The sequence below is a fragment of the Daldinia loculata genome (genome assembly GCF_022478755.1).
Source record: "Daldinia loculata strain CBS 113971 unplaced genomic scaffold F4817scaffold_2, whole genome shotgun sequence".
Lineage (NCBI taxonomy): Eukaryota > Fungi > Ascomycota > Sordariomycetes > Xylariales > Hypoxylaceae > Daldinia > Daldinia loculata.
This window is the reverse complement of record NW_026054856.1, coordinates 956605-976922: the sequence shown is the minus strand read 5'-3', so window position 1 is coordinate 976922 and position 20318 is coordinate 956605. Positions and strand designations below refer to the sequence as shown.

Genomic DNA, 20318 nt, shown 5'->3' with positions numbered 1-20318 from the left:
CGCGATGGTTGTAGAGGGGTTGGAGCTCACTGCTGCCGTTGAGCTGATAAAGAAGAATCTTGCCCTGCTCGATAATGCTGCAGTTATTGCGTTGTGAGTCCCTCTTATATGACTTTTAAACTCCACTGAATTAAGTGGAAGACTGTAATTAACCGACTACGTCGTATGAATGTAGATGGTCGATTCGGCTACAATGCGTATCCACTCATCGTCAGATAGGCCAAGATGTGATTCAGATATTTGGCAAGGAAGACAGATAATCTTTTTTCTTTCACGGCTTCCGGCTTGTCCCGTTCGTCTAGGCCTGGCAGCTTACCGTTTCCGTAGTGCTTTCGCCCCTGGGTAAGCAGTATATCTTTCCGGTACTATTATTACGGCGTAATTCAGATAGTATATGTGATCCAAGCATGCCAGTAGCGCCATTGAGTACCACGACCTCTCTATTTCCTCGTATTAAGTCGACGCCATGAGTCTCAAAATGGCCGTGTTTCTCCGCAAGCTCTCGCATCAACTTCCATTCCTCAACATCCCTACGAGGGTCACGAAAATTGCCGCCATTGCGCACCCGAATCAGCTCCTCTGCTAAAGCACGAACATTCCCGCTGTCGTAAACAAGACTCTCGGGTAACTTAACGGATATGTCGGGCAGAATGTTGGATTGGATGGGCTTCCCCATTTGAATACACACGATTGAATCCACCCCTTGCCGAAAAATATCTCGATGCGGGTGTATTTCACGGCCTACAACCTGAGTGGATAGGTCAAGTACGGCGGAGAAAACATCCGTGTCCGAAATACTATGTATCTTCACTGATATATTTTTATTGGAAGAATACGCGTCGGCAATGGCATCGGAGAAGCGACTCTCAGCTTGACGTCTTAGTGTAATCCCATTGCTGCTTTTGGGGAGTGGTTATTCCCCCCTCTTCTGATTCGATAGGAATCAACATTGATCTTAGCAGACGACAATGACTTTCCGTCTCCTCATTCAACTTCTGTACACATGGCCAAACTGCGTTTATTATATCATCATCCGAATATCGATTTGAAGCTTTAAATAATAGAACGCCGGCGTACTCCTTGTTTGCCCCAAATATGAGAGTATCTCGTACCAGGTGACTTGATATTTTAATAGTATCTTCAAGAGGGGCCAGGTCAATTTTTTACCGTTAGCTAAAGTTATCTAGGCATCAACTCGACTATAATATCACCATGCGTTGGGTATGGAAGGTTTGGTTCGAATAAGTCCGCAGTGGCATAGGAACCATCATCACGATTTGTCTTTTCTATTAGAGGCCACCTCGGGTTTACCACTAGTTCCGATAGATCATTTTCCCTCGGCTCAAATGATATAAGTGTAGAATCTTCAGTAAGCCAATACTGTCACTCCTTGTCGTAGGTAAAGTCGCGGTATGACGACGTGAGAAAACCTCATTCGGTACTTCCGAGTCGAGATACGAGGTTGACACCCAGGTTCACTAGTTTATCCCCTATAGAAGGCTCTAAAGCAGCTCCTCCGACTTCGACTAACTCCATGCTTTGAAGTATATCGATGCCCTTACACTCATCAACTAAAAGCTTGAGGATGTATGGAAGTATGGAACAGAAGAGAAATATCTCACAGGTGTCGGGCATCTGCTACGAGCGTAGGTGACCGATCGGACGATATTGGCCCCTGTGATAGGCATAAAGCCCCCTGGAAAAAACCATATCATAGCTCCACTGGTCCAAGCTCTAAAGCAGTCGGCCAAACTTCCCCTGAATACATTCTGGTCATGAACTCTAACATCGAGAATACAGCTCCTGCTAAAACCCGGTATTTCGACGATATTTAAGGAAGTAAGCAGTTTCGGCGCTTTTTCTTTTTGATTATTGTCCACAAGAATAGTTTTCGTGTTAGAAGTTGCGCAAAGATGTTATATCGCCCGAGCGTCGAGTTCTGGGCTTTCATCGCAGAACAAGCCTGTGTGAGTGAGAGGTACCTAATATTTCTTCATTGAGAACTCGACGTGCTGTGTGTCCTAATCGCATAAGTCCTAACCACGTTACCTATAATAAAGTTAACATTATTCGAGCAAAGCAATCCGACTGTAGGTGGGGTGCGTAGTATGTGTATCTTAATACTTTGGAGAAAGAGAGAATTAATGATCCTGGTATTGGCTATGGATTTCTCTGATAACTGATAGTGTAGCATCTCCGCTGGGACGTGTAAGTAATGGAATTTCATAGTTCTGCAATAATATCAAGTCTTACTCTCCTTAGGTACCTATATATCCTAGGAATCTGCCTAAATATTAGGAGGTATTCATCTAGTCCCATCCTGTCTTACAATATCAGATATTCCGAAACAATATTCGTAACGTTTGTTTCGCATTATATCTCTTTAACAAACCCAACCTCGACAACCCTATCCATGGAAAGCCTTAGATTCGCGATCTTGGCGCGCGTGTTATCCCTGATCCAGAGGAACGTTGTCAGGATTATGCGCCGGAAAAATGACGCGGGATGGTCTTTTATGCGCATTTGTTCCTTGCCGATCACATACATGACCTTGCTGGCGAAAGCCCGGTCAAGCCTACCTAGCTCCTCCTTTATCGCATCGTCTCCGAGCGCAAGTACTGCCCTGTTCCTCTCGCTCTGGCCATTCGCTTGAACATCTCTCCCAGAAGATACCCCGTGAGTTTCACTTGGTACTTGCACCCCTATAACTTCGATCTCCACTGAAGGTCGACTTGTATTATCATCATTGGCTTGATCGATAACGAACTTCCGTACTTGCTCGTATATCAGTGCCGCAAGATCGGGCGTGATCACTTCGTCCATAAAGCCACTGCGGACCACCAGTCTATAGCAACCTGGAATAGCAGTTATACGCGAGATAGAATAACGCTCATTAAATGGAACAGTCGGTGTTTCCGCAGGATGCAGATGGAAGAAAATCATAGCATCCGGCACAGTCCCAAACTTGCTAACAAATTGCGTAAACACAGTTGGCGTTAGCACACCCGTCTTGTCGAAGAATATACCAAACCCCCTAATCCGACTCACAGCACCACCACCCCAACGGGGTCCGAGTACAAGGTCGCTATTAGGAGTAGAGTCTGTCCGGTGCAGGAGTTGCGCGGGACGGAATCGGTCTTCTGCCTCGGCGCGCCATTGATTTTCCTTACCGAAGCGCCAGAGTAGAAAAATGCATGTAAGAATTCCCGAAATGGTAATCGTGAACCAGGCTCCGTCAGGAACTTTGGTTAAAGCCGCGGAAAGGTACAGGCCGTCGACTGTAGCAAAGAAAAGCCACGGCACGAAGACAAGATAGGGGGACAATCCCCACACGATCAAACAGGCAAGGGTCACCATCGATGTATCGAAGAAGGTGACAAACATGACACAAACGCTGGTAACACGTTAGATTCTACTAGAAAGGAAGATACATTTCAGAAGGATAAAAATCATAGACACATACCCATATGCGTCTCCAAGGCGGGTTGTGTTTGAATAAACGCAAGTAACAAGAATAGCCCCGCACATCAAGATCCAATTAACGAAGGGCACGTACAGTTGCCCATGGAATGTCTTCGATGTGTGGACGACTTTCACTTGCGGACAGTACGATAACTTCATCAACTGGCTAATGAGCTGGAGAAGTAGCTTTTTAGCATGGTATCCCCTAGTACATATTGATATGCCCATTTACATACCTGGAAAACAGCCGTGATCATGGCTTGCGAAGCAACAATTGCTGCCAGGACGGCAACAATCAAGCTAGGATACAGCATTCCGGGGGGGACGGCTTTGTAGAAAGGGTTCGTATACGCATCAGGGTGGACGCTGATATACGCAGCCTGGCCGACGTATGCTAAAAGAAGACAAGGGTAGCACCAAGATAACCAACTTATCTGAATGGCTCTCATGCTGAAGGCACCGAGGTCTGCAAAGAGTGCCTCGACACCAGTGAACGAGAGTAAAATGCCCCCAAGCATTCTCCAAGCAGTCGTCTTCTTCTCCATGAAGAAGTGTATCGCAAAGTAGGGCGAGAAGGCCTTCAACACCGAGTGGTCGTACATAACCAAGTTGTAAATGCCAAAACCGGCGTTGAATCCGAGCCACAGGATGACGATAGGAGCAAATGTGCTCGCTAACTTGGTGGTTCCAAGAGGTTGGATAAGGAAGAGCACAACTAGTATGCCGCATGATGCTCCGACGATGGTAGAGCTGCTTATGCTGGGACTCACCACCGAGAGACCCTGGATGGCTCCGAGAACAGACTGTGCAGGGGTAAGGACACCGTCAGCGATAACCATAGAAACAGCTAAGACGCCAATAATCTTTAGTAAACCGCGTAGAAACGTGTTTTTCTCGATGGTCGAGCGTAATGTTCGATTACTCGGGCGCATATCGTCCGTCTCGTGTCGTTCCATCTTCACGAGTCGCGCCTCTCGAGGATCGCGATCGGTGATATTAGCCTAGCGGTATTAATAACGAGGACACCCCCCTAAGAATATCAACAACTCACATATCGAGTGAGTAACGAGTAGCAACTAAACGTGCCACCCTCTCCCTGGTTGTCGGCGTGCAACACGATTAACACATATTTCAGCGTAACCATGATGGTCAAAGACCAAAGTATCACCGAGAGGACCTGGAGGAGATCATCATAGGATGGCTGAGAAGTGAAAGTACTCGAGAACACATATAAGGGACTATGTTCCATGTTTTAGTGGCTTGTAACCAATCTAATTTGCGGTACAGGGGAGTTCTACCTTGTTCCTATATCACCATAGATTACGCCGATCGACTGGTATGACAGCCTTTATATAGGGGATTAGCTATTAACACCTAAAACTGATGAAGTGTATGATAAAACTAGTCACAATACCAGAGTAGTGCGGTTCCCTTGAAGACTTGTTTCTTCCGACCATCGTCTTGGAGCCAGTCATCCTCATCTTCAACATCAAGGTGTTCACTGCGTCTCTCGTGAGACGCGCGAGAAGCGGTACGGCGCCTACCAAGACCCTGAGACTGTGACAAGCTGCGCGTGCGGTAAACACCCCCGAGATCCGGGATGGGCCTACCGGAAAAGCTGTCATCCGCAGCAATTGTGATCTTGGGCGCTGCCATATTGAACAATCGGCATTACTACTAATACGCGAACACCAAAGGTAGGTAGTTTCAAGTATGTATGTAAAATTTTCTTCAGGGTCATTAGGTGGCGCTACATCTTAGATTTCGGTGTGGTCTAATGCAAGATATAAGAGGGCAAACAATTCGGTCGACCTAGACCGATGCCCATGGCCCCTCTAAAAAGACACAGATCCTAGGTGAATTGGTCTACCTATCATTCTACACGATAAGATGACGAAAAGCGGCGTGGGGAGGTCCCTGGTCTTGCTTTCTATGCAGGTAAAAGCCAACAAAAAAAAGAGAGGATGCTGCTGATTTCGGAGGCTGACCCAATAGAAGATAAATGACAGGTCAATCTCGGAAAAGTGCAAAATACAAGATGCATTATTAAACGCCTAAGCGTGCTCGATGCTCGATGCTCGATGCTCTGAGAAAGACTCAAGTCAACCGGTATATTTTAACTAGTTGATAATCAATAGCTGAAATATATCCATCAATGACACACACGCAATTGCTAGAAGCTGTTAAAATAGGTCTCGTTTATAAAAGCTGGGACAAGACATGAACGCAACCGTAACTTTCCAGCTCGGTGCCGCATTATCTACCTGTCACTTGATAAACATCCCCACGAATCGATTATCGATGTGGGGGACTGTATGACAAGCAGCACAAAAGCTTCCAGCGAATTGCGAACATGATATCCTTATCTTAGCTTAGCCTCGTGGTAAAGAGGAACAGTAATCGAACCCGGACTTGGAGGGTTCGTGGGAAGAGAGCTTAGTGGTTGCTGGCGTTACAGAGCAGCAAGGGTTTTCAGGATCTCCGATAGGAAAAAGAAAAATATCTCATGCCGATAGTATGCGATATGCGATGCGGCAACGCTGTTTGACGTCTAGGTTCAATCGATCAACTAGCATATCATACTAATGCCAAAGGGGCAAATATATGATACTTATCAAAAGTTAAAAAAGTCCTAAAGGTGGCTTTAGAGCTGTGGATTAGCTTATTTTGCAATGTTAATCGGAGCATTTAGTTAGTAGTTGGAAGTTGAGCTCACTAATCTGGTGCAAGCATTTGCGCCGGATAGAATATTCAACCAAAGTAACCATAGCAGATCTGCAGGTTTTCAGTGTTCATACAATAGTATATCCCGTAAGTATGCGGATACGCCTCCAACTTCTAAATCAGGCAGCTGTAAACATATATTGTGCAGCACATTATGTGAACCGTAGATAGGTAGATTAGGCATTTGGCAAATCGACATGTCTTGATCTTAAAGCATCGAAACTTCGTCCATCTAATTTTCGCATTTTCCCCAGGTTGAACCTTTTTTGTCTTTCTCCTTGTCAATGCGTGGTGATATAGTAGAAAACTGAGATTAACTTTTCAAAGCCTTTTGTCGTCGGATATACTCCAATTAATCTAATTGGTCGACCGTCTCCGCGTTCTTCTGTGTACCGTTCGTCTCTCCAGCCACCTTTGTACCGTCTTCGCGGCCGACGGCGAAACACCAATTGAACTCATCCTTGACCTTTCCGAGCTGAATACCCTTGAGCTGAGTCAACAGCTTTAGGCAAATCGGACCCGCATCTTCATTAGCATCGGGGATATATGTCACCTTTTCGGATCCCGCCTCTGTTGATAGACGACTGTGCTCTCCAACGGCAGACGAAATGGATTCCGGTGAGGTAGGGTCAAAACGCCTGGTGATGGACCGTATCGGCACCAGGGCGGCAGCAGTTCCCGCAGCCATGACCTCGGAGAATTTCGGCAACTCCGTGTATTTAATCTAGAGTCAAGTCAGCAAGAATTCACTCAATCTTTTCTACTCTAGACGGAACTCACGGATCTTCTCTCCACTTTCCATCCAAAGCTACGACCAATGTCTGTGATACTATCCGCCGTCACACTCTGGATCACGTTCTTCGAATCAGGTACCACGAGTGTTACATCCTCCCCGTTCACGACGGCACCGATGAAGCCACTTGTGCTAAACTCATCGACTTCCGAATGCGTTGCGCTATCAAGGTGAAGCGTAATGCCATACCCCTCAGTTCTTGCCTTGTCGCTCCACCTTAGCACGGGTGCATAGTTGCCTCCGACCTTTGCGCTTCCCGTTCCGTTAGGAGCTGCACGATCGAACTCGTCTAGGATAAGAGCATTGACGGGGTGTGTGCCGTGGTACACACCGGTCGGCAGAACATAGACGCAGAATGTGTATTCTTCAGGTGGGCTCAGTCCCAACTGCGCACTGGATCCATAGATCTGTGGTCGGATGTACATGGCGGCGCCTGTCTCATGGGGCGGGACGTACTCGGCATTGAGAGAAACGGCGGCTTTGACGGCTTCGACGAAGAGATCCGTAGGAACGGGAGGGACCGAGATGAATTCGGCAGAGTGCTGCATCCGGACGGCGTTACGGTCTGGTCGGAAGACTTGAATATCGTCCGATGGAGTGCGGAAAGCCTTGAGGCCCTCGTAGGCTTGTTGGCCGTAGTTCAGAGCGGGCGCCATACCGTGGATACGGATATAGGGGTCGGTCACGAATTGAAGGGGAGACCATTTTCCGGTTTTCTGTGAGTAATGCGATTCAATGTGTCCGTTCACTGATGCAAGGAGTTAGTTATGTTACTCTTGCGCATCCATATTACCCAGCAGCAGCAGCAGCAGAAGTACAACATAGACTAACCTTCGCGAACTCGAAAGCCGACGTTAGACCAGTCAATGGTGTTAACTGGTGGGGGTGGGAATGAAGCCATTGTCTAATAAGTAATTGGCGTCGACGCTGCTTTGTTAAGACTTCAATTACTTCCAATCTCGTCCTAACCCTCGATTTCCGTCCTAATATGACACGATTCAAAGATGTTACCAAGCTGAGAATATGCGATCAGTTCATTGGTTCATGAACTTTTGGTGCTCATTCGAAATTTCGTGACTCCGGTAAGGGTCGGATACCTCCGAAGATCGGACTCGCGGGGTTATTTGTCTATTTGTAACTCGCCTGGGGTCTGGACCCTGAACCCTGAATATTAGCTTAATCAGCGCCCTCCTCCTTTCGTCATATGTAGGTAGGTACTACCTAACAGGAGCGATCTACAAGGTTAAGAATATTTCACAGCAGGAGCATTCGAATTGCAGAACTGATGTTGAGAAAAGGGAAGTTTCAATGAAGGCAAGAATAACTCGGTCTACTGGGCAAAACTGCATTCAATACATCTTGGACGTGGCTTTGTCTCTTATGAATTCTTTTACTAGAATTGACATTCTTTGCCGCCTAAGTCAGGTCCTTTGACCTTCGCCTAGCTCAAGGGACCAGGGAATCTGTATACGAGATTTGCTTTCGACCATTCCATTATCTTTTCCGACGAAGCCCTGCGCAGCGTCCTCTGTTCGTGGTCCAAAACCCGAGTCCAAACCCTTAGTTTCTCTTATTGCCATAAACTTGGGTATTTGCCCCTCCTAAGCTGACATCATCCAAACAAAAGCCAATGGGCGATACCGAATAATAGAGTTACTCAGATATCCAAGCTTCTCAGTAGCCTAACATCTTGGATGATACCTGCTAGGCTCTTGTGACTTTTCGATAGTTCTCCCGCCATTATAGACGAGTGATACAACTTTATGTGTACGCAGCCAGCAGCGAACAGTCCACACAGATTACCCCACTAATAGCTTCATGAGGCGTTCGACTTCCAATCTTTCGGGACACATAAGATCCAGTACATCTCTTCATTTATATCTTCCTCAGTTTCACCAAAGACGCTAATGGCACATAAGCCATGTGTCGTTGTGCTTCGCAAGGGACCGGACTCGAATCAGTTTAGTTAGGATACGAGCTTATAACCCATGTCCAGAACCAGCCCTCCGATTCAGCCGTCGGCGGGGGACTCGGGGGGCTTGCAGATTCCATGTTGCTGTTGCACAAATTCGGATCCGATTTCTTTATCTCAGACTACCTAAGGTGTGCTTTGTGGTCGTTCTCGTATCTCGTCCGTTTGTCTCGGTCCGGAAGCTGTTATACGCGTACAATTATCAGACCGAGACTTGACCAAATGAAGTTCGAAATTCCGAAAGAAAGTATCTCTAGAGCCTAGCCTAAAGGGAAATAACTTATTCTTTATATATACATTATTCAATAAGCATCAATGATCAACATATTTAAGGATATACGCTCGTCGCTTGCGGAGCTCCGGTTTTATGGGTGGGGGAAGGCGGAGAACTCCGTCTTGTAAGCGACCATAATAGAATTAGTTCTGGTACGCATCGTGGACACCACCCCGCGATATATTCTCAACAAAATCTAACAACAGTTGAAATAGGTTACTAAGCACGGTGGCTCTATAAATTTGGACACGAGATAGATTATATTTCTACCCGGGTGAATCCCTAGTATGTATGTGTTGATGATGCTTACGCCTAGGCCTAGATTTGCAACTATGAATGTCAACTAGATTAGAATAGAATTGTGTCTACAGTACACCCCTTGAAATAATGTTAGTTTTTCGGACGTGCACGATACAGAACAGGGCTTCTAATTCTGAATAGAACAACGCCTCTTAAAGCATCTCAACTATTATACCAGGGTTTTATAGCATAAAATACTCTAAAACAACGTTTTCGAAAAACTACGACAACCTCATAGGGCGGCAGTAGATATACGCTTCAGGATCTTAGCGAAGTAGCTCTAGGGGTCTGCTGAATAACATTATTTCAGGGGGCGTACTGTACATCTTCTTAGATACATAGGTACTCTATGAGACGACGAATATTATGCTATCGTTTTTAACGAGTACTTGATGCCGTTTAAGAAGCAGTCTCTACCACTTATTCACTTCTTATGGTTTTCTCGTCTTGTGCGTTTGCGAGACCGATGTAGGCCGACGTCGATCAGCAACGCATCGGCGATTTCGTACTATGGGGTACTTCATTCTTTCGGGGGTTGCACCCGTCGGGGATCCTGCCGTTGACGTATCCCGCTTTATCAATCCGAGTTTCCACATGCCGACAAGCATCTCAACTTCATATAACCACCTACATACAAGTAGGTAGGTATGCACGTACCACACCTCCGGAATAGAAGGTATGAAATCATACATCCGGTTGGTGGAAGCTCTACTACTACCCATATAGTTGAAACCTCATGCCACACCTCATGCCATCGCCGCGTCTTCGTGAACCTTACCTTACACACGCTTCATTCTAGATCTAGGTCGGCACCTAAAAAGGCTACCCCTATCGTCTGATTCTCATATACATACACGTCTTTAATAATTTCGGATATGGTGTTTTCACAATCGGACTTTCGCTGTAGTATGTACCTGTTATCATATCGCTTTCACAGGGTCGCCTAGTCAATCTGCTGATCCTGTATGATCATCGAGCCACTATATGCACACGGCAGTTATCTTATCATCAGATTCACGGATGGAGTTTCCACCTCAAGTCACGTTATTAAAGTTATCTGTGTTTCAGTTTAGGATGTTATTGAAAGTCGTTACACGAAATCCGCCCATAATGCGGTCATAAAATAAAGTAGTTCATATATCGCGCCATCTTTTACATGCGAAGAATCAATTCAACAACTCCAGTAAGTTATTGATAACCATTGGAGTAAGGATTTTACAATATGCTTTTTTATATGAAGTAATAACAAAATAAATGATTATAATCTATCTCTAAAAGTTATGTAGGTAGGCTTCATGAAACTTCGTTAGAAGATATAAGACGATTTCATGTGATAGGGTATGCTACTCACTACCTAGTAGGAACTAATGGCTTCAGAAGAGAGCGAAATAAAGATACAGCAATGGGTTGATTCGTAGAGTTGACATTGTTCTACCAAATACCAAAAATAGCTGTGACGAGCTATCGTCACAACCACTAACAAATATGTACAGGGTAAGATGAATGATCCTATGTATCCCCAATAAGTACTATCTAAATCCACTAGTAGTCATCAATACTCGTTAGCCTGCCCAAACGGTTCATTATGTACGTAATTCTCTCCCATATTACCAGCCCTCAACGGAGTTGTATCCTTTTAAAAATCCATCCCACCTCAAAACGTCCCAGATCCGATGTACACCACCAAAATAACCCCCTCATGTCTAAGCGAGTTGTGATACAGTCCTAAAGGAACCGGCTTGGGAAAAGCAGAAAATCGTAAAACCCCAAACTCATCAACACCGCTCTAATGCGTGTCTCCCAGTTTTGTTACAAGGACTCTAATGAAAGCGAGTCTCTGTTGCGGCTATGAAAATGCGGATACGAATTATCATCCGTGGCCACCCAGGGGTTCTAAGCCAGAATATACGCCAAAACCAGTATGTAAGCTCCAAGGTACTATGAGGCGCCTGCCACAATGCTACCGAGCACGCCCGCTTTATTGCATAGGCCACAACCCTTCCCGTCTAAGAAAGTCCAGCAAGCTTTTGCAGCGTCACAAGAACACCTATGATGGCTATTAGACTAGTTCCATGAAGGTTATGTTGGATGTTACTCACCGCTAACGCCCTGCGTTAAAGTTGAGGTAGCTTCGGTATTCCGGCTCCCCAAGCTTACCGTGATTACATCCTTTGCCCCATTACCTCCTTTTAGACCGTTAGCCCACTTGTAAACCTTTTCGTCCTCGCGGCCATCGCCAATGACCATGAGGAAGTCAACTGGGCTATTTTGGGAGTCCTGAGCATCTTTGTTCGCATCCTCGTAGACTTGGGCGGCAGCGGTCTCCTTCGTCCAGTCAATTGGCTCAACAACAACGCAGTTATCCAACTGCGTCGCATGAACCCGCTGCTCCTCACAGGATTCATTGATGTGTCCAGTCCAATCGCTTGCTTGCCGCTCAGCATTTGCATAGTCATCAGCATGCTTATAGTGAAATATCACTGAACAATTGCGGTCTTCAATCTCTGATCCAGGGGTTCGCTCGAGATAGTACTGCAAGATCCCTCGAACTGATTCTTTCCACGTGGTAACCTTATCATGATCTGCGACTTCGGTCCATGAAGCGCTTCCGGACTTCTTGATAAAGCAACCATTCTCGGCTATGAGGCCTAGGTTGGGAACTAGGCGAAAAAGGCGATCGAGCTCTTCTGGTCTACGTCCAGACATAACATAGATAGTGTTACGAGGATCTTCAACGAGGTCGTTTAACACGTCTAAGGTCCGCTGTAGATATGTTAGCAATTGAACATGTTGTAAGGAATAAATTTCAACTAACCTGGGGATTCATGGGGATGATCTCATTCATCGGGCCATAAGGAATTAGTGTGCCTTCAAGGTCGAGGAAGAATAGCCGTTTTTGACTCTTGGAATACCGTTGCGCAAGAGTATTCAAGTTTAGTCGAGGAACAGATGTTTGGTCATGACGGTGCTGTTCTTCGTAGACCTGATCGAGAGTGCTTATGAATTTCGAGAACCAGTGGCTTCCGGTATGGTGGCTGACGATCTCACGAAGTGCTTCCCACCTTTCATCCTTCTCTTCGTCGGACATTTCAAGCGCCTGCTTGATGGCTTCGGAGCATTGCCGGTAACTCCATGGATTGACGGTTAACTCCTTACCCCCGAATAGTGACGAAGTTCCAGTGAACTCTGATAGAATCAAAGATCCATGCTTCCTGTCAGAGTATTTTCCGTCTTGACAGACAATGAACTCGTGAGAAGTGAGGTTCATTCCCTCACGCTGGCTGGTAATCATAAGGGCATCCGCAATTGTTAATAGCGCAAGATACTGGGGGTATGGAATATCTTGCTTCAAATACACAAGAGGCAGATAGGCGAGGTTGGCCCAACTCGAGTTCACTCTAGTGACGATATCACCAACAGCCGCGTCGAGGTCCGTCTTCTCGCCGGTAGATAAGGCAACTTGGATTAGAACAACCTTATCTCTCCACTGGGGGTTTTTGTTGAGAAACAGCTCATAGGAGAGGAGCTTCTGTCGAACTCCACGAACATGGTCAAGCTTATCTCGAGCGACAATGATTTTCTTGTCCTTATAACGGTCTCTCATGATTGCGATCCATCTCATAACCTCCTCATCTTGACGATGAGCATTGAGATTGACAGGGTCGATGCCTATGGCATGGTTCATCACATTGACGAACCGGTCTTCCAACTGAACACCATCGGGTGTCGCCTCTACGGAAAGGAGGCGGCTGCACGTCTGAAGGAAATGGCGGGTATATTCGTGGATCTGGAAGCCGATCAGATTTGCGCCAAGCATGCCCTCAAGCAGCTGTTTCCGGACGGCGAGACATCGGAAGACCTCGGAGGAGGGGAAGGCAACGTGCAGAAACAGACCGATCTTCGCATCCGGGAGCTTCTTTCGAATCATTCCTGGCACCAGTAGGAGGTGATAATCGTTTACCCATATCGTATCTCCTCGTTTCCAATTCTTAACTATCTTGTCCGCAAATGCTTGGTTAACGTTGACGTAGAATTGCCACGAGTGGTCTTCGTATGCTTTGCTCTTTGGGTTATCAGGGATTTGGTAGTGGAAGACAGGCCAGAGAATTTGCTTGCAGAAGTGCAAATAGTGTCCGTCGAAGTCCTTATCTGTGCAGAATACGGGATACATGTTAAATTCGGTTACCAGCCTGTCATTGATGTCCTCTTTCTGCTGCGTCCCCTCAAGGGCATCTGTAGGCATGCCTAATGTGCCCACCCATGAGTATTCTTCTGCGATTCCATCACGGGCTGCAGCCTCGGCAGCATTGCGAAGGCCGCCATTTCCTTGGTCTGCATTCACAATACGCCAATTGGCATGCGAAAAGACTCTGTCGTGACTGTCACTTCGGCTTGCCCGAGGTTGGAGAATTCCTTGGCGTCCAAACTCCTTGGCCTTTTCCAAGGTCCTAGCGTGCTCTATCAAGGAAGCCGGAGGTGGCGAGTTCGCTCGAGACTTCGGCTGATTCGCCCGGCCGCCCCATTTCGGCGATTCCTTATCCGCCGGGGCCTTGATGAATTCCTCGTCATCCGAAACGTTCAGAACGCGCAGGCCATCTTCGTTTATAAAGAGGCTGTCGTCAAGGTAGGCCTCTTCCTCCTCAGGAGTTCTAGGAGGAGTAATGGCTGGATCGGGGAAAAGGCTGGTACGAAGCTCGAGAGGCGGTCGCTTCGATGTCTTTTTAGTGTTCGGCTTTTGGCTATCGCGCTCAATAGCAGGAGGCGCGTGCGGCAGCTTGAAATAGACGGTTTTGGGGAGAAACCTATAAAAACAAAGGTTAGATAGTCCGGGGTATAATATCAATGCACATTTTTGTGCAAGTTAATCGGCTTCCCTGCAGCCGATATGAATAGAGGGTTTTGGGAACTACTAGCTCGATAGCAGGTGGTGAATGCATAATATCTAGAAATTGACGAGTTTGAAGTATACCTATGTAATTGGAAAATTGGGGGGAAACATTACAAGCGGAAGCACTTACAGCGAAGCTAGGAAGATAGTCATCGTGAACGTGGGACGAGCGTGCTCGTGAAGTTGGTCTTAACACAGCTCAAGCTGCAATGCCTCTAGACTTGACACCCTAGATAGGGGAAGATAACGTTGTAAAGCTGTAATAGCAAGCTCATAGGAACTGGTCCCAATGTTTAGTTGGATATATGCTTTTGGTGTTCCAAGGTCGAGGAATCGGTGTTGCTGGGATCACTTAAGCTAGAATCTTGATTAAAAAAAAAGTTTGGAGATCGGATGTCCTTTAAGAGTCGGGTGAATGCACGGCGGAGGGGAACGGGAGGCTTAGACGGATACTACCGGGAGAGGCTAGTGGGAAAAAAAGGTTATTGAGCCAAGATAAGGTCAGGGTGACGCAAAAAATATATATATTGCTAAAGAGGCGTGAGCAAGCTGTACATAAATAAAGCTGTTGGATCAAATTGATGTCACTACTTTGGGTATCTTAGATTTAGGTAGAAAATCGATTCGCGCTAGGAGTGCACCAGTAGGACTTGTAAGTCGCTAGTAAAATAAGTGACGAGTGACGTACGAAATGTAAAAAACGCCAAGGATACCAAGGTACCTACAGAGACCAAGTTTCAACACTGGAAGCAGACATTGAGCTTCCAACTATTTTAGCGTACCTGCCCTCGAGTCCTTCTATTCCCTGCCGTTATGCCGTTTGATAGTAAAGCTAACACACGGGCTACCTTGCAAAGGAAAGAGGAAGAAAAAAAAATTAAAAATTTTGGCGAGGGGGAGATTCTAGTAAATTCCCCACTACACAGTAACTTCTTCGGGAGCCATCTATCATAGATTCACATTCCCACACCAACTACACCAATCCACAATCCATTATGTACTTGACGTAGTAGTTGGGCTTTTACGCAGAAGTGACAATTCTTCTAGGGCTATGAAGAGCAGGGATATGTATGACTTCATATGTTCTATTTCAGATATTAATACGGAGCTCCCTCTCCAACCTTGGATGATTTTCTTCTATACATTCCAAGGACATTTCGCTCCGACGCAAGGCTTTTATGTGATCAAAAATACTAGCTTAAGGACTTAATGCGAATCACAGCCCTATAGGGGAGATCGAGGATATTCCAGTAGTTTCTCTACCGAACCCAGCCCGGTTTTCTAACTTCGTTCTTTACCCAGGAGGTTTTAGTCCGAAGCTAACGCGTATACCATCCATGAACTCGGCACTCCAAATTCCAAGAGGTAATACCTACGGCTGGAAACTTGGACTTCGCTGAGTTAGGTGTATCGAATCCTTCCTTCCGGGTTGCCATCGAGAGAGAATCTTTTCAAAGGATCAAAGGACGGGATAGACACAACAATCCTCTCACAGCCGGCTTACCTGTCCCGTAATTGTTACAGTTGCCGAATTCCCCGGTGGTTTCTGTCTTGTTCCTCTGTCTCCACTTAACGCAGAAAGTTCCGAAGTCTCAACGTCGCCCTTTAACTAACTGTTCACTTATTCGCTCCCGGCCCGTCATAGCTTACTGTCATCTTGTAAATTATGCTCGAGGGTCTGAGCACATTGTCACTTCGGGACGTCCCATTGGCTGTTTTAGACATTGGACCGTTACGGACTTTGAATAAACCACCGAATTTCCCCGCAATGTAACGAGTTTAATCGGGTCTTTGCGGGCAACCTCGAAGACGTGATAGTTTCAGAAATCATCAGTCTACAATCCCCATATCGCAGCTATCCTACATACATCATTACCAATCACGGCCGATTCTGCTTGTCACCTACAGAAAAGAACGCAGAACAGCTAGACCGGCGCAATACCAAGCTAATTGGCCGTTTTAGCCTACCAAACCAAAGATGCATTAATACCTAAATTAAGTTCCCTTAAGCCGCACCTATCGTGGATGTGCTATAAGCTCAACATTGAATTACCATGTACAAAGGGCATCGACTAGACGCAAGCTATCTTGATATTTTACCAAGAGCCTAGAACCATCTACTGGATGCAAACATATGCAGGCTCAATACGGTTTTCCCGAAATGGTAAATCCTTAATGCCCAAGAACCCCCAGGGCTGTTCACATACTTGCAAGGCCCGCCCGTAGGCACTCTGTCGTTGTGCAGGGGGAAACGTGAGATGGGTTGAGCTATTTTGGACATAGCCATCGTGGCATCGACAATGTTTGGTTCTCAATTGACAATATCCACATTTGTGCTTTCTAATTATCTATTCCAAGGGATATTCTCAAGAACCCGCATATAGTTTGGGCTCCCCTTTTGATCACGTAGCAAAGATTAGATCGTAAATAACTACCGGGTGGTGCTTGGCTTAGTCCATAGCTGCAATTTAAAATAGTAACACGATCTCAGATACATACATAATTGCAAGTGCCTCATCTATGTGGAACTCGCGTATTGGTTCGATAGATACGGGAACGTCATCTACATGTAGGTTTCCATCAATAAGCTTAAGGCGGCTCTACATTCATACAGCAAGGGGGCTAAGGTCTACAAACCTATACTGATCATATGTACTAATCATATTCATAGGTAAATAGGTACTCTTCAACTTTGAATGGATGTCACACTCTTGGCGTTAACATGTCTTGACCAGTCCATTAACTAACCCATCAGGTTACGTTAGGAACTTCTCACTCGATTCCATACCTTCTAAACGGACCACGCGTATAGTATTACCCCGCCTTGTTTCCCGTCTTTACGCTACATACGTATTCCATGTAGGGCCCACCGCCCGCATAACATTCTCTACCCCTCAACTCGTGTCTTGCGAGTTCTCTCCACAGCTATCACCCAGTAATATACCTGTTTTTAAACGCGCTCACAAAATAAGCGCTTGATTATATATATCGAGGACACACTAGTTGCTCTACCACCAATATACTCTCACCTAAGTTATCATAACTAAGCTACCGTAAAAGTAGTCTTAGTATATAAGTTGTTTGCGAGTCATTAGACTGACCCTCTTTTTTTTGCCTTAAACGAAAGTTTAGTCGAATTGATCATGTATCATAACATCATGACTCGAGCTGAAAATCGGATCTACGGTTTAAATCTATCGACTCGGCTACGCTCCCGAGCCTAGGTCGCCATTAAACTTATGCAGGAACGGCCCGCAATTAGTTGTGCCATCTGGTTGGATCGTTTGAACTTTGAACTTTGAACTGATGCCCACCGCTGGGGGACGAGTACATACTGTACATATAGACTAGCCAAAGTTAAAGTCACCTGAGGACCCGATTTTCTCTCGGACATTATGTAGGTATTTCCACGTGCCCATTTCTCCAAAGTTCCATTCCGTCACCGTGATGGGAAGTTTCCCATATTACCATTTTACAAGAATTAGCATTAGAAGGCCAATGTAATCTCAGTGGCCAGAATGGTCTAACTTTTGATACTGTGGGACCCAGTACATACTGAGCTTATCTCTCGGCTCAGCTCTAACACCATGAATCCCCAATCAATTACGCCAGAGCCGAACGGCTTTGTCCTTCCCCCCGGACCCGACGAGCCGGCCGTCCAACGACCAATCTAACGCATACACCTCATCTTCATGACCGGGTAAATCAACTGACATCTTAAAGGACCGCATATCCCACACCTTCAGAGTAGTATCCCTCGACCCAGAGCAAAGTAAACGCTGGTAATCACATGTTAGCAGCTGCTTGAAAAATATCGCAAACATGCATAAAGAAAAAATTTCCCTTCAGCTCCTACGGAATTTTCCGCAGGAGACATAAATAAATAAGACGAGTACTTACCGAATCGGCCGAGAACGCACATTGGTATACCGGTGCAACCTAACCTTGGTTAGCAATCATGTCTATTCCTCGCCAGCCGCAGCAAAGTTATGCAGGTGGTTAGCTATTAGGGGTTTAACCCAATAACATAGCATGATTCGAGATGCAGACTTACATGGCCTCGCAATGTCGCGAGAAATTTCCCGTCACTGCTTATCATATTAGTAACCTTCCATTGCATGAATCCATCGGTAGCTGAGAAGCACATGCACCGTGACGGGTGTAGATGACTTACCGGCCCCATATCTTAATATGATTATCCCAACCAGCGCTAGCAATCAATGTCCCGTCAGGGGAAAACGAAACATGATTAACTTGTTTCTGGTGCCCTAAAAGTCGTGCTAAAGGTTTTGTACCTTGTTCTGGGTCCCAAAGGTATATCGTGAAGTCGTCACTGGCTGAGATAACCCGCTCCGCTATCCTACCTTGCTGTTTCGCTGCCTTTTCAAAGCGCTCTTTCGCTTTCGCTCGCTTCTCCTCCGTAGACGTGGGTACGTTCTTCGTGTGATCATAGAAGGCTGTTCGAAGCACGAAATCTGTTGACAGCGCAAGATGATTTACCCAATGGGCATGCGACGCCAACGTATGTTTAAGCGTTCCGTCGATCGCATTCCATACCTTGATCGTCTTATCCTGGCTAGCACTGTAAATCAGATCCGTTCCACCCCACCTAACACAGCTAACACTGCCCTGCGCCACTATTAGCTTTTTGCCGGCATAGATGCTTTATACGATTGGCACTCACTTTGTGCCCTGACAGAACATGCTCTGTTGTGCCGGTATTCGCAAACCATATTCGTATTGTAGCATCTTTACTAGCACTTGCTAATTTCGGCGTGTCATCACGCCATAAGTGAAACGGTTGCCATGCGATACTCGTGATCCATTTAGAATGACCATTGAATGGTCTACCAACGGCTTGTCCTGATTCATCCCATATTCGGACTGTCTTGTCCATACTACCAGTAGCTAGGTTATGTCCATCTGGACGCCATGCCAGTGCCAAGACCCATCCCGAATGACCTTTAAGAGTATACTTAGGCGTGCCGCTATCTGTATTCCATATTCTTGCTGTGTTATCACCCGAGCCAGTCGCTAAAAGACTACTCGTCTTGGGCGAAAATTGAGCCGCTAGAATAGCTTCACCATGCCCCGGGATCTTATTTGACATGCGCGTCACGGCTTGTACTTTAAATACGGCTTGGGGCTCGGCGGATAAGGTAATCGTAGTCTCGAAGGGATTCTCGATGCCATGTTTACGGAGGACAGCTAAGAATTCGGCAGGTGTTGGGTAGTTATCAATTACCGTATCAGAGCTCGGTAGATGTATACGAAAGCGATAAGGTGTAAACTCTTCACGTTCCTATAAGATAATCAGAGTTTAACTCTCCAGCATTTTTCGCGCCATAAAATTGAAGATAATACCATACCCTTCCTAATAGAGTATTAAGCAGTAAAGAGACGTTCTTTTCAGTCGCATCGGCTAGAGGAACTTCTATGGTCTCGGCTAATTGGTTTCCGTCGTTGTCTACAAATCGCGCCTTGAATGAGCCAGCTTCAATGACCGGAGGTGTGACATCTTGCTGAAGCTGAGAACGCTCTAGAGCTTCCCGTCGTTGTCGTTTCGAGGGTGGCGGGGCCACAGTAGCCATCGCGCTAGATTTGACGAATAATCGAAATAAAACGCAGACTTTTATTTCGTTTATACGTAAATACACTCGGTACCTAGCCTTGAAATGTAGGGGGTTAAAATTCGACAGTCAATCGCCGGTTTCTTCGTAAATTGGAATGTTATATCGCGGGGTGGTGGATTGAGTAGTAGATTGAAGAACAAAAGTTAAAAATCTATATCTTATCGTTATCTTATCGGGACTTCTAGAACCCTTGAGTTTTGAGCCTAGAGGAAGTCTTGAGGGTGCCAACTAGCCACAGTGGCTAATGCTCTCCTATGATCTACCTGTAATCC

General features: G+C 46.0%; 4 protein-coding genes across 4 annotated transcripts; all 4 read right to left on the bottom strand.

The window, feature by feature from the left end:
• Nucleotides 1–1732: 1732 nt before the first annotated feature.
• Nucleotides 1733–5822, bottom strand: F4817DRAFT_324096 (potassium transporter). Its single transcript, XM_049301592.1, has 6 exons — nucleotides 4877–5822; nucleotides 4761–4808; nucleotides 4514–4700; nucleotides 3699–4463; nucleotides 3464–3636; nucleotides 1733–3394 (listed from the first exon to the last, which is right to left on the bottom strand). Exons 1-6 carry the CDS (start codon nucleotides 5116–5118, stop codon nucleotides 2374–2376), a joined length of 2436 nt encoding a protein of 811 aa, XP_049163669.1. The 5' UTR covers nucleotides 5119–5822; the 3' UTR covers nucleotides 1733–2373.
• A 417-nt stretch (nucleotides 5823–6239) lies between these two features.
• On the bottom strand, nucleotides 6240–8185 carry F4817DRAFT_324094 (branched-chain amino acid aminotransferase II). Its single transcript, XM_049301591.1, has 2 exons — nucleotides 6967–8185; nucleotides 6240–6910 (listed from the first exon to the last, which is right to left on the bottom strand). The coding sequence occupies exons 1-2, from the start codon at nucleotides 7633–7635 to the stop codon at nucleotides 6539–6541; spliced, it is 1041 nt and encodes a 346-aa protein (XP_049163668.1). The 5' UTR covers nucleotides 7636–8185; the 3' UTR covers nucleotides 6240–6538.
• A 2743-nt stretch (nucleotides 8186–10928) lies between these two features.
• On the bottom strand, nucleotides 10929–14770 carry F4817DRAFT_324074 (glycosyltransferase family 20 protein). Its single transcript, XM_049301590.1, has 4 exons — nucleotides 14544–14770; nucleotides 12341–14327; nucleotides 11625–12288; nucleotides 10929–11572 (listed from the first exon to the last, which is right to left on the bottom strand). Exons 1-4 carry the CDS (start codon nucleotides 14564–14566, stop codon nucleotides 11532–11534), a joined length of 2715 nt encoding a protein of 904 aa, XP_049163667.1. The 5' UTR covers nucleotides 14567–14770; the 3' UTR covers nucleotides 10929–11531.
• A 2676-nt stretch (nucleotides 14771–17446) lies between these two features.
• On the bottom strand, nucleotides 17447–20169 carry F4817DRAFT_324066 (YVTN repeat-like/Quino protein amine dehydrogenase). The gene is made up of 6 exons (XM_049301589.1): nucleotides 19783–20169; nucleotides 19098–19715; nucleotides 18588–19042; nucleotides 18468–18501; nucleotides 18314–18352; nucleotides 17447–18192 (listed from the first exon to the last, which is right to left on the bottom strand). The coding sequence occupies exons 1-6, from the start codon at nucleotides 20002–20004 to the stop codon at nucleotides 18013–18015; spliced, it is 1548 nt and encodes a 515-aa protein (XP_049163666.1). The 5' UTR covers nucleotides 20005–20169; the 3' UTR covers nucleotides 17447–18012.
• Nucleotides 20170–20318: the final 149 nt, after the last annotated feature.

Coding starts and splice junctions, on each gene's coding strand:
- F4817DRAFT_324096 (XM_049301592.1), bottom strand. CDS start 5,118: ATGGCAGCGCCCAAGATCACAATTGCTGCGGATGACAGCTTTTCCGGT. Junction 4,701..4,760: donor TATGGTGATATAGGAACAAG/GTAGAACTCCCC, acceptor CATGGAACATAG/TCCCTTATATGTGTTCTCGA. Junction 4,464..4,513: donor ACTCGTTACTCACTCGATAT/GTGAGTTGTTGA, acceptor TAATACCGCTAG/GCTAATATCACCGATCGCGA.
- F4817DRAFT_324094 (XM_049301591.1), bottom strand. CDS start 7,635: ATGGCGCCCGCTCTGAACTACGGCCAACAAGCCTACGAGGGCCTCAAG. Junction 6,911..6,966: donor GGAAAGTGGAGAGAAGATCC/GTGAGTTCCGTC, acceptor ACTTGACTCTAG/ATTAAATACACGGAGTTGCC.
- F4817DRAFT_324074 (XM_049301590.1), bottom strand. CDS start 14,566: ATGACTATCTTCCTAGCTTCGCT. Junction 12,289..12,340: donor TCATCCCCATGAATCCCCAG/GTTAGTTGAAAT, acceptor ACATATCTACAG/CGGACCTTAGACGTGTTAAA. Junction 11,573..11,624: donor TTTAACGCAGGGCGTTAGCG/GTGAGTAACATC, acceptor TAGCCATCATAG/GTGTTCTTGTGACGCTGCAA.
- F4817DRAFT_324066 (XM_049301589.1), bottom strand. CDS start 20,004: ATGGCTACTGTGGCCCCGCCACCCTCGAAACGACAACGACGGGAAGCT. Junction 19,716..19,782: donor TTAATACTCTATTAGGAAGG/GTATGGTATTAT, acceptor ATTATCTTATAG/GAACGTGAAGAGTTTACACC. Junction 18,353..18,467: donor TCGCGACATTGCGAGGCCAT/GTAAGTCTGCAT, acceptor AACCAAGGTTAG/GTTGCACCGGTATACCAATG.